Here is a 14252-nt window from a genome sequence, read left to right on the forward strand (position 1 = left end):
GCAAAACTACACCTCACGCTGTTCAATTTCATACCCCATGTGTCCATTCCCCATTCGCTCGTCGTTTGACTATAAAAATTCGGAGAAAAATCCATTGCCTCATTTCTAGAGAGTTTTGTTTTTGCTCCGTTAAAACGTTTCACCGAAAATAGAACCAACCAAATCGTCGCTTCTATATGTGACGGATCCATTTGTAGATTCAAAAAACAGGTTTAAAAAAGCCTGATCTATATGAAAGTTCAAGTGCTCTAAGCACTGTGGGACTTAACATCTGAGGTCATGAGTCCCCTACACTTAGAACTACTTAAACCTAACTAACCTAAGGACATCACACATATCCATGCCCGAGGCAGGATTCGAACCTGCGACCGTAGCAGCAGCGCGGTTCTGGACTGAAGCGCCTAGAACCGCTCGGCCACAGCGTCCGGCTATATTAAACTAAGGAGTACCTGCATCTAATTTGTAAGCCAAAGAAATAATTAACGTTAATTATCTGAGATATTCTGTCTGAAGATTATATTTGTCATGAATCATTTCTTTCACTTTTGACAACGCTTTATTAATGTGGAAAATGTCGGATTGCATCGTGGTTCAGAGCCACATTGAACTGTACAGCTCTGTAGGAATAGCTGGGCAAAGTCAGTTCACAGGTTTGAGGAATGCAACGACGTACCACTTTCAGGAGGATCAAACCTAAAAAGCACGATGGTATGCAAGAACTATCGGTTTGTCACAGAACCCTGAAGTTCCGGGATTCATATCGGTAAACTGTACAATGTCAATTTAGTTTCTGTATATTACAGTGCAGTGCGACATATTGCCGCAGCTGCTTATTATATTTTTTGTTTTATCACCTTCCTTTATTTTTTTTTTTTTTAGAAGTGGTGCCCCTGCGCTTTCATGGTAACCGCCCCCCTTCCCAAAAAAGGTTCTATTGTTACCTCTGCGGAAGGATTAGCATTTCTATCAGGAAATCACAGGATGCGGGTGTACAATGTTTTCTATACATCTAAGTGCGCTCACCCATTAATGTAGACCATTTGGGATACAGCAGGCAAAACTCCTTGAAGGTTAACGGTCTAGGGCAGAGGGAAATGAACGCCATGGCAAGCTCTTGGAAAAAAAGCTCTACGACGGTCTGGATGGGAGACAGGGCTGCTGGCGGGACTAACATGCTAACAGCGGCAGTTCATGCGAGGGTGTAGGGACGTATTAGTGATAGGGAAGATAGCGTTGTTGCTGCCCACCAACGATGTCTCATGAGCCAACCGCAGCGGTCCCAATCCTGTAGACCGAGCGAGATGGCGCAGTGGTTAGCACACTGGACTCGCATTCGGGAGGACGACGGTTCAATCCCGTCTCCGGCCATCCTGATTTAGGTTTTCCGTGATTTCCCTAAATCGTTTCAGGCAAATGCCGGGATGGTTCCCTTGAAAGGACACGGCCGATTTCCTTCCCAAACCTTCCCTAACCCGAGCTTGCGCTCCGTCTCTAATGACCCCGTTGTCGACGGGACGTTAAACACTAACCACCACCCTATCCTGTAACATGCCAAGGTCATCATCAGAGAGGTCAGTTTTATTACAAAATCAGGCGTTCAGTGTAAGTATTTTGTGGGGTTTCCGCTCCAACACCACGAAAATCACACTTTCAGGAAACAAGAACAGATACTTCGCGCGCTCAAAAAAAAAAAAAAAAAAAAAAAAAAAAAAAAAAAAAAAAAAAAAAAAATGCTGCGTACAGCGACAAACCGAGTGCATTCTATTCATGACACCTAACCCAGTGCCCTCGCTTCATTGGTTCGCCCAACAACCAGCGTATAGCGTGTGTATTGTGCTCGAGACAGTACACCGTGCACCTAGCGTTTACACCAAAGAGAATTCTCGTTCGCTGTTAGGCGTTTGCTGTAGAGAGCCGTGGCGGACACTTCGAACACCATGTCTAGTGGTGATTTCGTCGCAGCATGTCGTGCACGGGATTGTACTGTATAACTATGATAAATCAATAAATACGATATGTATTTGCGACCATAGGTTCGCACACCTCTTCTACATCTACATCCATCCTCCTCAAGCCACCTGACGGTGTGTGACGGAGGGTACTTTGAGTACCTCTATCGGTTCTCCCTTCTATTCCAGTCTCGTATTGTTCGTGGAAAGAAGGATTGTCGGTATGCCTCTGTGTCGGGTCTAATCTCTCTGACTTTATCCTCATGGTCTCTTCGCGAGATATACGTAGGAGGGAGCAATATACTGCTTGACTCTTCGGTGAAGGTACGTTATCGACACTTCAACAAAAGCCCGTACCGAGCTACTGAGCGTCTCTCCTGCAGAGTCTTCCACTGGAGTTTATCTATAATTTTCGTAAAGCTTTCGCGATTACTAAATGATCCTGTGACGAAGCGCGCTGCTCTCCGTTGAATCTTCTCTATCTCTTCTATCAACCCCATCTGGTACGGATCCGACACTGGTGAGCAACATTCAAGCAGTGGGCGAACAAGCGTACTGTAACCTACTTCCTTTGTTTTCGGATTGCATTTCCTTAGGATTCTTCCAATGAATCTCAGCCTGGCATCTGCTTTACCGACGATTAATTTTGTATGGTCATTCCATTTTAAATCACTCCTAATCCCTACTCCATGATAATTTATGGAATTAACTGCTTCCAGTTGCTGACGCGCTATATTGTAGCTAAATGATAAAGGATCCTTCTTTCTATGTATTCGCAGCACGTTACACTTGTCTACATTGAGATTCAGTTGCCATTCCCTGCACCATGCGTCAGTTCGTTGCAGATACTCCTGCATTTCAGTACAATTTTCCATTGTTACAACCTCTCGATATACCACAGCATCATCCGCAAAAAGCCTCAGTGAACTTCCGATGTTATCCACAAGGTCATTTATGTATGTTGTGAATAGCAACGGTCCTACGACACTCCCCTGCGGCACACCTGAAATCACTCTTACTTCGGAAGACTTCTCTCCATTGAGAATGACATGCTGCGTTCTGTTATCTAGGAACTCTTCAATCCAATCACACAGCTGTTCTGATAGTCCATATGCTCTTACTTTGTTCACTAAACGACTGTGAGGAACTGTATCGAACGCCTTGCGGAAATCAAGAAACACGGCATCTACCTGGGAACCCGTGTCTATGGCCCTCTGAGTCTCGTGGACGAATAGCGTGAGCTGGGTTTCACACGATCGTCTTTTTCGAAACCCATGCTGATTCCTACAGAGTAGATTTCTAGTCTCCAGAAAAGTCATTATACTCGAACATAATACGTGTTCCAAAATTCTACAACTGATCGACGTTTGAGGCATGGGTCTATAGTTCTGCACATCTGTTCGACGTCCCTTCTTGAAAACGGGGACGACCTGTGCCCTTTTCCAATCCTTTGGAACGCTACGCTCTTCTAGAGACCTACGGTACACCGCTGCAAGAAAAGGGGGGGGGGGGCAAGTTCCTTCGCGTACTCTGTGTAAAATCGAACTGGTATCAAATCAAGTCCAGCGGCTTTTAATCTTTTGAGCAATTTTAATTGTTTTTCTATCTTTCTGTCATTTATTCGATATCTACCATTTTGTCATCTGTGCGACAATCTAGGGAAGGAACTACAATGCAATCTTCCTCTTTGAAACAGCTTTGGAAAAAGGCATTTAGTATTTCGGCCTTTAGCCTGTCATCCTCTGTTTCAGTACCCTTTTGGTCACAGAGTGTCTGGACATTTTGTTATGATCCACCTACCGCGTTGACATAAGACCAAAATTTCTTAGGATTTTCTGCCAAGTCAGTACATAGAACTACTTTCGAATTCATTCGCGTCTTCTGCTCCTTACCCTATCTAAGAGCCAGTTCCTTGCAGTTTGTCCCCCATTAGCACCCTGCAGATTGTGAACAGTAGGGATGGAAGGCTACATTCTTGTCTTACAAATGTTCTAATCCGAGCGCTTCGAAGGAATCTTACTGAGCCGTGTTACGTGTGTCCGCAGAACCGGAGGGCGCGGCAGCTGCGGCGGCGGCGGTGGGCGGTGCCGTCGCGGCGAGTCCGCCAGCCGTGGAGGCGGCGGCCACGGCCGGGGTCTTGGCGGCAGCGGCGGCGGCCGGCGCGGCGGGGGCCTCCTCCGCCTCCGGACCCGACGAGCACCACATCGACGAGGACGAAGACGATGACGAAGATGACCTGGACGACGGTCTGGAAGACGACGAGCGCGACGGCGGCGGGCTGCTGCTGCTGCCGGCGCCGGGTGTCGGGCTGGCTGGCGGCGGCTCCGCCCCCGGGGGCGGCGGTGACGGCGCCGACGCAGGCACTCCCTACTTCCTGTCCGAGCCCGCCCCCGCCTTCGTCGTCAAGCAGCGCGCCGCCACACTCAGCTGCAAGGCTGCCAACGCTCTCACCCTGCACTTCCGCTGCACCGACGGCGCACGGAGGTAGGCCCACGTCCTTACAAGTCTCCTACATCTACATACATACTCCGCAATCCACCATACGGTGCGTGGCGGAGGGTACCTCGTACCACAACTAGCATCTTCTCTCCCTGTTCCACTCCCAAACAGAACGAGGGAAAAATGACTGCCTATATGCCTCTGTACGAGCTTTAATCTCTCTTATCTTTATGGTCTTTCCGCGAAATATAAGTTGGCGGCAGTAAAACTGTACTGCAGTCAGCCTCAAATGCTGGTTCTCTAAATTTACTCAGTAGCGATTCACGAAAAGAACGCCTCCTTTCCTCCAGAGACTCCCACCCGAGTTCCTGAAGCATTTCCGTAACATTCGCGTGAAGATCAAATCTACCAGTAACAAATCTAGCAGCCCGCCTCTGAAATGCTTCTATGTCCTCCCTCAATCCAACCTGATAGGGATCCCAAACGCTCGAGCAGTACTCAAGAATATGTCGTATTAGTGTTTTATAAGCGGTCTCCTTTACAGATGAACCACATCTTCCCAAAATTCTACCAATGAACCGAAGACGACTATCCGCCTTCCCCACAACTGCCATTACATGTTTGTCCCACTTCATATCGCTCTGCAATGTTACGCCCAGATATTTAATCGACGTGACTGTGTGAAGTGCTACACTACTAATGGAGTATTCAAACGTTACGGGGTTCTTCTTCCTATTCATCTGCATTAATTTACATTTATCTATATTTAGAGTTAGCTGCCATTCTTTACACCAGTTACAAATCCTGTCCAAGTCATCTGGTATCCTCCTACAGTCAGTCAAGGACTCCTTCCCGTACACCACAGCATCATCAGCAAACAGCCGCACATTGCTATCCACCCCATCCAAAAGATCATTTATGTAGATAGAAAACAACTGCGGACCTAGCACACTTCCCTGGGGCACTCCACATGATATCCTCACCTCCGATGAACACTCACTATCGAGGACAACGTACTGGGTTCTATTACTTAAGAAGTCTTCGAGCCACTCACATATTTGGGAACCAATCCCATAAGCTCGTACCTTAGTTACGAGTCTGCAGTGGTGCACCGAGTCAAACTCTTTCCGCAAGTCAAGGAATATGGCATCCGTCTGATACCCTTCATCCATGGTTCACAAGATATCATGTGAAAAAAGGCCCAGCCTTGGATCGATTTCAACCAAATTTGGTGCAGAAACATCAGGCCCAACGAGGCTAGCTGCAACAGGAGCAGAGACACGGGCAAAAACATGTCTTTTACAGGTTGTAGCGTATAGGCTGCTCTGCACGACAGGCATGTTGTGCTGGAACCGTATTGGCCTGCCTCTTTTGCAGGGCCCAGACATGTAGGCTGTCTTGGATGATAAGTGTGGTGTGTTGGAGTACTGTTGGTCTGCTTTATCTACCTGCTCTCCATGGTACTATGTGTGAGAGGGGCAAGTAAATGATATTCATGCCCCTGGTGCGGTGTCTGCCCTGCATGACAAGCGTGTTGTGGGTGTTTATTGAACTGTACTGCACATGCCCATGAGTGTAGCTGGTGAGGGTTGAGATGGACAGAGGATGGGATGGAAAGAGAAAGGGGGGAAGAGGAAATGGACAGAGAGATGAGAGGAGTGGGAGGTGCACTAGGTAGGTGGAAGGTGCAGTGGAAAGAGGGATAGGTGGGAATGGAAGAGGGGAGATGGAGATAGACGTGGAGGAGAATATGGTCACAGGAAGGAGGAAGGAAGATTTGGTCAGAGGTGGAGGAAACTGATAAATATGTGTGGGGGAAGAAGGTGTGTTCAGTGTATGTGTTGACACACACACAGACCAAATTAAGACGAGACAGACAGTAACTGTTAACATATTTATCCTACTGCAGGACAAGACAGTCAGTGCCTTCGTGAATAAATGTTTGCGGCTGCTTGTGGAACTATGATTATATCCAGGCTGGGTTTAAACCAAGGGAGTTTGGTGCTCAGGAGAGTATGGTAAAATCATCCTAGTGCCCTTCGAACCTCTCAGATACAATGCAAGCTGCCCTGCTGGTAGAGCATCCCCTGGGTGATCGCGCCATTCTGGAATGGATCAAGAAAAGCATGTATCCATCCTTGGGGACCAGGTCCTCCCCTACATATAGAGTACTTGATCCCCAAGGATGGATACATGCTTTTCTTGATCCAATGCGCCTTCCAGAATGGCACGATCACCCAGGGGATGCCACGGAAACGCACCCCAGACGTTAACGCTCCCGACATGGATCCCTCCGAGGATTGCTGCAAGGCCATACACGCCAACGACCATGCCCGACGGAGCATAAAATGTGAGGCATGTGACTGGCCACCTGTCACCACTCAGTGGACGACCACTTGCGGTACTGGCGTGCAAATGCCAGCCTTCGTCGCCGACGAACAGTAACGAGAATGGGTGCATGACCCAGGCGTATGCTGTGGAGGCTGAAACGCAGTCACATTCGCTGAATGTTCGTTGAGGAGACACTGTTGGTAGCCCGCTGATTAATCGGCCAGTTAGTTGCTCAACAGTTACACCTCTATATGGCTGTACACAATTCCGCACCCGTAGTACACCGCTGTCAAATACGGTCCGTGATGCACTACAGTTGCCTCGGCGTCGGTTTTGGAAAGCATCATTTTGGCAAGCAAGGTATACTTTAACCACGGCGGCATGCGAATAGTTCACAAACTTTTTCGTTTCCAAAATGTTTTCAACCTTGATCCCAAAGCCAATGGTCATACCCTTATAAATCTCTCCGTTTCCGCATTACGACGACAACTACACTGTTTTGCACGTCCCCCCCCCCCCCCCCCCCTCTACATGCTTTATATACCTGCACTGCTAATGCTGCCACCTGCCGTCTGTGAGTTGTTACAAGCTGACGTCGAACATAGGCAGTGGTTGTTACATTAATGTGACTGGACCGTCTAAATAATAAACGAAAAGCTCGAATAAGAGAGAATCATTGTCGTAGCTGATTAAACGCATTGCGGAGAGACCGAAATATTATTTTTGTGGTTTTTAGTCCGAAGACTGCCTCTCTCCATGCTAGTCTGAGCAAGCATATTCATCTCTAAATAACTACAGAAACCTACATCCATTTCAATCTGCAGCGTGTACTGAAGCCTTGTTCCCCACAATTTTAAAGTCCCACATTGTCTTCCGTTGCCATATTGTCTAGTTCATAAAGTCTCATGATATATCCTATCTACCTTCATCTAGTCAATAATTTGTACCATACAATTATGTTTTAGCAAGTTCGATACAGAATTACTTATTCGATCACCCCATGTAACATTCTGTACTGTTGTGTAGAACCACATTTCAATAGAATTTGAAGTCATTTTGACTATTTTTCGACCGTGACTGTCTCAAGAAATGTGTAAAGGTTTTTTTAAAAAAATTACCAGTCACAAACTTTGTCAACTATTGTATTACTTATTTATTTAGCGACATGTTTCGAGGGTTAAACCTCATCTTCAGGCTAAGTGGCATTACAAAAAACAACCTTATTGTAAAGTTGTTTTTGTAATGCCATTTAGCCTGAAGATAAAGATTAACCCTTGAAACACGTCGCTAAATAAACGAGTAATACAATAGTTGATAAAGTTTGTGACTGGTAGCGGTAATTTAAAAAAAACCTTTACACGTTTCAATAGCTTTTTCTCTTCTGGCCTGAGATGCTTATCGTCCATGTTAAACTTTCATTGAAGTCTGCACTCCATTCTGATTCTTGCGAGAAGACTTCATAATAATTAAATTTATACACTATCTGGTAAAAAGTATTCGATCACTTATTAATGGACATTAATTTAAGATGTGACTACCCTTCCCCCTCATGACAGCTGGAACGCTGCTGTGGACGTTTTAATGAGGTGTCTGTGGAGGAATGGCAGCCCATTCTTGCTCAAGAGCTGACACCAGAGAACGCAGCTATGTTGGGCGCTGAAAATCTGCAGCGGACCGACCGTCTGACTCATCCCAAGGGCGGATTGTGGGTTCATGTCGGGACTCTGGGCAAGCCAGCCCATTTCAGGATTGTTATTGTCCATAAGCCATTGTCTCAGAATGACAGGACGCACTGCACAACAGTACCCAGTGTTGTAAAATTTGTTCGTAATGTTCCGCAACTAGCGTTTCCTTGAGTGCAATTAGGGGACCACACCCTAAGCAAGGCCGAGTGCTTCTAGGTGCTTCAGTCCGGAACCGCGCTGGTGCTACGGTCGCACGTTCGAATCCTGCCTCGGGCATGGATGTGTGTGATGCCTTTAGTTTAGTTAGATTTAAGTAGTTTTAAGTCTACGGAACTGATGACCTCAGATGTTAAGTCCCATAGTTCTTAGAGCCATTTTGAATCCTAAAAACTAAAAACAAAACCAAACCAGAACACCACCTCCTCCGTATTTCACTGTTGCCACTATACGTGACAGCAGGTAACATTCGCCAGGCATTTGTAAACCCAAATTCTTTCATCGGATTATCACAGGATGTAGCGTGATTCATCACTCCAAATCACTCCTTTCCAGTCATCCACTAATTAGAGGCGTCGTTCGTTGCACCTCCTTACATGTCGCTTAGCACTGACTACAGAAATGTGTGGAGTTTGGAGCTGCTCGACCGTTCTACAACATTCTCTAGCCACAGTCATTGTGCAAGCTGGACTGCTGATAGCATTTTGGAAATCAAGAGTGACTTCTTCCGCTGATTTCATACTATTTTTTACAACAACCCTTTCAAGTGCTCGGCGGTCCTTGTCTACCAGTAGATGAGACCTGACTGGTCTTTATGTGTGGTCCTTCCTTTGCGATTCCAATTCAGTCACATCATCGTAAGTCGAGCTGGGCAGCTCTCCAAAGGTTGAAATGTCGCTGATAGATTAGTTACTCAGGTGACATCCAACGCTGGTTCATGTACGCAGTTACTGACCTCCCCTACCCATTCGCTCTACTGACAACACCATACAATCCCCTTCCTTTTATACTACTGGTTCGCCTCTCGTGACACCTAGTGGTCAGTTCCGCATTACGTAGGGCTGTCCAGATACTTTTGACCAAACAGTGTATTACACGTTTTTCTTGGACAGTATACCAATTTAAACCAAGCTTGTGGCCTGACAGAACCAGCGCCGCCCGCTGTGGCAGAGCGGTTCTAGGCGCTTCAGTCCGGAACCGCGCTGCTGCTACGGTCGCAGGTTCGAATCCTGCCTAGTGCATAGATGTGTTGATGTCCTTAGTTTAGTTAGGTTTAAGTACTTTTAAGTCTAGGGGACTGATGACCTCAGATGTTAAGTCCCATAGCGCTTAGAGCCATTTTGAATCCTAAGCACGAAAAACAAAACCGAACCGGAACACCACCTCCTCCGTATTTCACTGTTGCCACTATACATGCTAGCAGGTAACATCCGCCGGGCAGTTGTAAACCCAAATACTTTCATCGGATTATCGCAGAATATAGCGTGATTCATCACTCCAAATCACTCCATTAATTAGAGGCGTCGTTCATCACACCTCCTCAAGCATCACTTATCATTGACTACAGAAATGCGTGGCGTATAAGGAGCTGCTCGACCATTCTACAACATTATCTAGCCACAGTCATTGTGCAAGCTGGACTGCTGATAGCATTTTGGAAATCAAGAGTGACTTCTTCCGCTGATTTCATGCTATTTTTTACAACAACCCTTTCAAGTGCTCGACTGTCCTTGTCCACCAGTAGATAAGACCTGCCTGGTGTTTATGTGTGGTTCTTCCTTTGCTATTCCAATTCAGTCACATCATCATGAGCTAGGCACCTCTACAAAGGTTGAAGTGTCTCTGATGGATTAGTTACTCAGGTGACATCCAACGCTGGTTCATGTACGAAGTCAATGAGTTCTCCTGACCCACCCTCTCTACTGACAACATCAAACTATCCTCTCCCTTTTATAATACTGGTTCGCCTCTCGTGACATCTAGTGGTGCGTTCCGCATTACATAGGACTGTCCAGATACTTTTGACCAGATAGTGTATTACACGTTTTTCTTGGACAGTGTACCAATTTAAACAAAGCTTGTGGCCTGACAGTACCATCACCGGCCGCTGTGGCCGAACGATTCTAGGCGCTTCAGTCCTGAACCGCGCTGCTGCTACTGTCGAATCCTGCCTCGGGCATGGATGTGTGTGATGTCCTTAGGTTAGTTCTACATCTACATCTACATTTATACTCCGCAAGCCACCCAACGGTGTGTGGCGGAGGGCACTTTACGTGCCACTGTCATTACCTCCCTTTTCCGTTCCAGTCGCGCATGGTTCACGGGAAGAACGGCTGCCGGAAAGCCTCCGTGCGCGCTCGAATCTCTCTAATTTTACATTCATGATCTCCTCGGGAGGTATAAGTAGGGGGGAGCAATATATTTGATACCTCATCCAGAAACGCACCCTCTAGAAACCTGGCGAGCAAGCTACACCGCGATGCAGAGCGCCTCTCTTGCAGAGTCTGCGAGTTTGCTAAACATCTCCGTAACGATATCAACTTACCAAATAACCCTGTGACGAAACGCGCCGCTCTTCTTTGGATCTTCTCTATCTCCTCCGTCAACCCGATCTGGTACGGATCCCACACTGATGAGCAATACTCAAGTATAGGTCGAACGAGTGTTTTGTAAACCACCTCCTTTGTCGATGGACTACATTTTCTAAGGACTCTCCCAATGAATCTCAACCTGGTACCTGCCTTACCAACAACTAATTTTACATGATCATTCCACTTCAAATCTTTCCGCACGCATGCTCCCAGATATTTTACAGAAGTAACTGCTACCAGTGTTTGTTCCGCTATCATATAATCATACAATAAAGGATCCTTATTTCTATGTATTTGCAATTCATTGCATTTGTCTATGTTAAGGGTCAGTTGCCACTCCCTGCACCAAGTGCCTATCCGCTGCAGATTTTCCTGCATTTCGCTACAATTTTCTAATGCTGCAACGTCTCTGTATACTACATCATCATCCGCGAAAAGCCGCATGGAACTTCCGACACTATCTACTAGGTCATTTATATATATTGTGAAAAGCAATGGTCCCATAACACTCCCCGGTGGCACGCCAGAGGTTACTTTAACGTCTGTAGACGTCTCTCCATTGATAACAACATGCTGTGTTCTGTTTGCTAAACACTCTTCAATCCAGCCACACAGCTGGTCTGATGTTCCGTAGGCTCTTACATTGTTTATCAGGCGACAGTGCGGAACTGTATCGAACGCCTTCCGGAAGTCAAGGAAAATAGCACCTACCTGGGAGCCTGTATCTAATATTTACTGGGTTAAGTAGTTCTAAGTCTAGGGAACTGATGCCCTCAGATGTTAAGTCCCATAGGGCTTAGAGCCATTTGACAGTACCAGCCTGTCGAAGTGACGAGCAAGCGTGTTCTGCCCGCAGGAACCCGACGCGGCAGTCGGAGCACGTGGACCCGCAGTCCGGGGTGCGCGTGGTGGAGGCGTCGCTGGACGTGTCGCGGGAGGACGTGGAGGAGTTCTTCGGCCGCGACAAGCTAAAGTGCGAGTGCGTCGCGTGGAGCTCCCGCGGCCAGGCCAAGTCGCAGCCCGCCGCCGTCGACGTCGCCTGTGAGTAACGCTCCGTCCTTACACCTACATCGGGGATGTCCAGCCTTTTAGCTCATCTGCGGGCAATACGCGCACAATAGACATACACTACACTTAGATTACACAGATACAGACATAGATATATACACAGCAATAAGAGACGAAGAACAATGGGCACAAATAAACGCACTGACAAACAGTATTTCAAAAGCAACACATGAAGAGTATATGCGAACAAGACAATACAGACATGCCTATGTGCAGCGTAACAGCAATCTCCAGAGGATGGACAGCGATACCCACAGCGACAACGAAAATAGTGACAATGAGGAGGAACAGGAGGAGGAAGCTGAGGTGTGACAGTAAATAAGCAAAAGTGCTGGCAATCTAGCCAAGAAAACACCAAATGCTGTACATGGATGGGCACCTAAAGTAGTTAATACATAGGACTAATAATAAATAGGATAAGCAGCATTATTTCTCTACTAATAACCATTTGTGTGTGTGTGACTGGCGGTCAATGGCTCGAAGAAACCATTCCGAAGTATTCACCGTCAGTCACATTCGGTGATGGTACTACCAAATATCTCATCTGTCCTATCTTCTTTTTATATTCTTCTTAAAAACAACAAAATTTTATTTATATTTGAACCTTAAATTATTGTTATTTTGAAAAGTATCATTCTTTGTAAATGTTGTAGATAAAAGGAAAGAAAACTGTAAAAAGATGAAAAACGAAAATTGTAAGATGTACGACCTGTTTTAAACATCAGGTAACAGGTCTATAATTTGGCAATAAATAAATAAATAAAATTATCTGGGCCACACTGTAAGAAGAAGAGCATTTTTGGGACGCATATAAAATACAGTATGTTCTATTTATTTGATGACCGCCTGTCCAGGCTATTGCAGGCCGGTTGCGGAAGGAGCCCCTGCTGGTGGAATGAGTGCCGCGAGACTGCATTTTGTTTTGTGGTTTTTTTAGCCTGTAGGCCGTGCAGACATCCGCCTCGTCGGCCAGTGTCATTCGAGGAGCAGAACAGGCATCTCAAGTTTGCGAACGCAACAATCGCAAGAGCGAGTTATTCAATTCCACAACGAGTGTTTATTTACGATTCGTATGTGCGTGCAGAGTCCGCTCACACTGTTCGGAGATTGTTTGAACAGATGTTTCGAGGTGTTCGAGTTCCAAGTCGTGATGCAGTTCAAAAACGGGAAGTCTTCAAGACAAGAAGCGTAAACGACGACGTGCAGTGCTCACAGAAGCTCGTCTCCATACAGTCTGGAAAATTCCCCTATTAAGTCTGTTAGACATCTTTTGTAGCAAACACCAATATTCTAGACCTCTGTAAAAGGAGGTGCTAAGCTGCTTGGGCTAAGGCCCTATAAAGTATTATCAGGAAAAGAATTCCGACCTGGTGATCCTGCGCATAGGGTTAAGTTTTGCGAATGGGTTTTAAAACAAGTTGCATGACGGTGAAATGGATCCTTTCCTCATTCTGTTTTCAGACGAGGTTTGGTTCCATTTACATTGGGTATGTTTACTCCCAAAACTCTCGACCTTTGAGCGCTGATAGACCTCTTGTGCTCCCTACATAATCAGAAAATAGGGGTGTGGTGCGCAGTTAGTGGTGACAGAATAATAGGCCCATTTTTTAATGACTCAGTTATAAGTGAAAGATATGTGCAAAACATTTTGCGTCCTTTTTTCGATGAGCTGAGTGAAAGAGAACGAAGCTTCACATATTTTCAACAGGATTTGCCAAGGAGTCATACGGCCAATGTTTCTTTGAACGCAATTCACGATGTAAGTCTGCAGGCTTTCGTGGACGTTGTCACTGAAGTTAAAATCTTCAGGGTTGTTAGGCTGCGTCATGTTTCTTCTAAATTGATCGACGTTTCCACCCCTCTGCTGGGATCTTCCTCAGGATCTTCTGGTGTCTACTACTGTTAGAACACTGTCAGAGACGAGTGTCGCGTCCTCTTATAAAGGGGAAGTTTTCACGAGTTTGCGCTGGAGAAGTCATAGTATTGGTTAAAATTCATATGGCTACCATTGGTGGGCCATAGTCACAGGCTAATATTCCCACTCTGATGTAGAAGAAGGGGCGTTGTTAGCTAATCTCCTGTGGATACCATTGGCGGCCCATCGTCATTGGGTAGAAAGGCACTATTCCACACTTACGCTGGAGAAGGGTTAGTGCTTGAAATTCCTGCTACCGCTGTTGTTTAGTTTTCAC

The 14252-nt window shown here is 46.2% G+C and overlaps 1 protein-coding gene across 1 annotated transcript in view; it reads left to right on the forward strand.

Moving 5' to 3' along the window:
- Positions 1-14252, forward strand: part of LOC124545710 (netrin receptor UNC5C) — a 227348-nt gene that overhangs the window by 32688 nt on the left and 180408 nt on the right. The window contains exons 2-3 of the mRNA XM_047124654.1: positions 4182-4433; positions 11849-12033. Of these exons, the coding sequence (XP_046980610.1) occupies positions 4182-4433; positions 11849-12033 (437 nt within the window). The remainder of the gene's footprint in view (positions 1-4181; positions 4434-11848; positions 12034-14252) is intronic.

Source organism: Schistocerca americana, chromosome 8, assembly GCF_021461395.2.
Source record: "Schistocerca americana isolate TAMUIC-IGC-003095 chromosome 8, iqSchAmer2.1, whole genome shotgun sequence".
Lineage (NCBI taxonomy): Eukaryota > Metazoa > Arthropoda > Insecta > Orthoptera > Acrididae > Schistocerca > Schistocerca americana.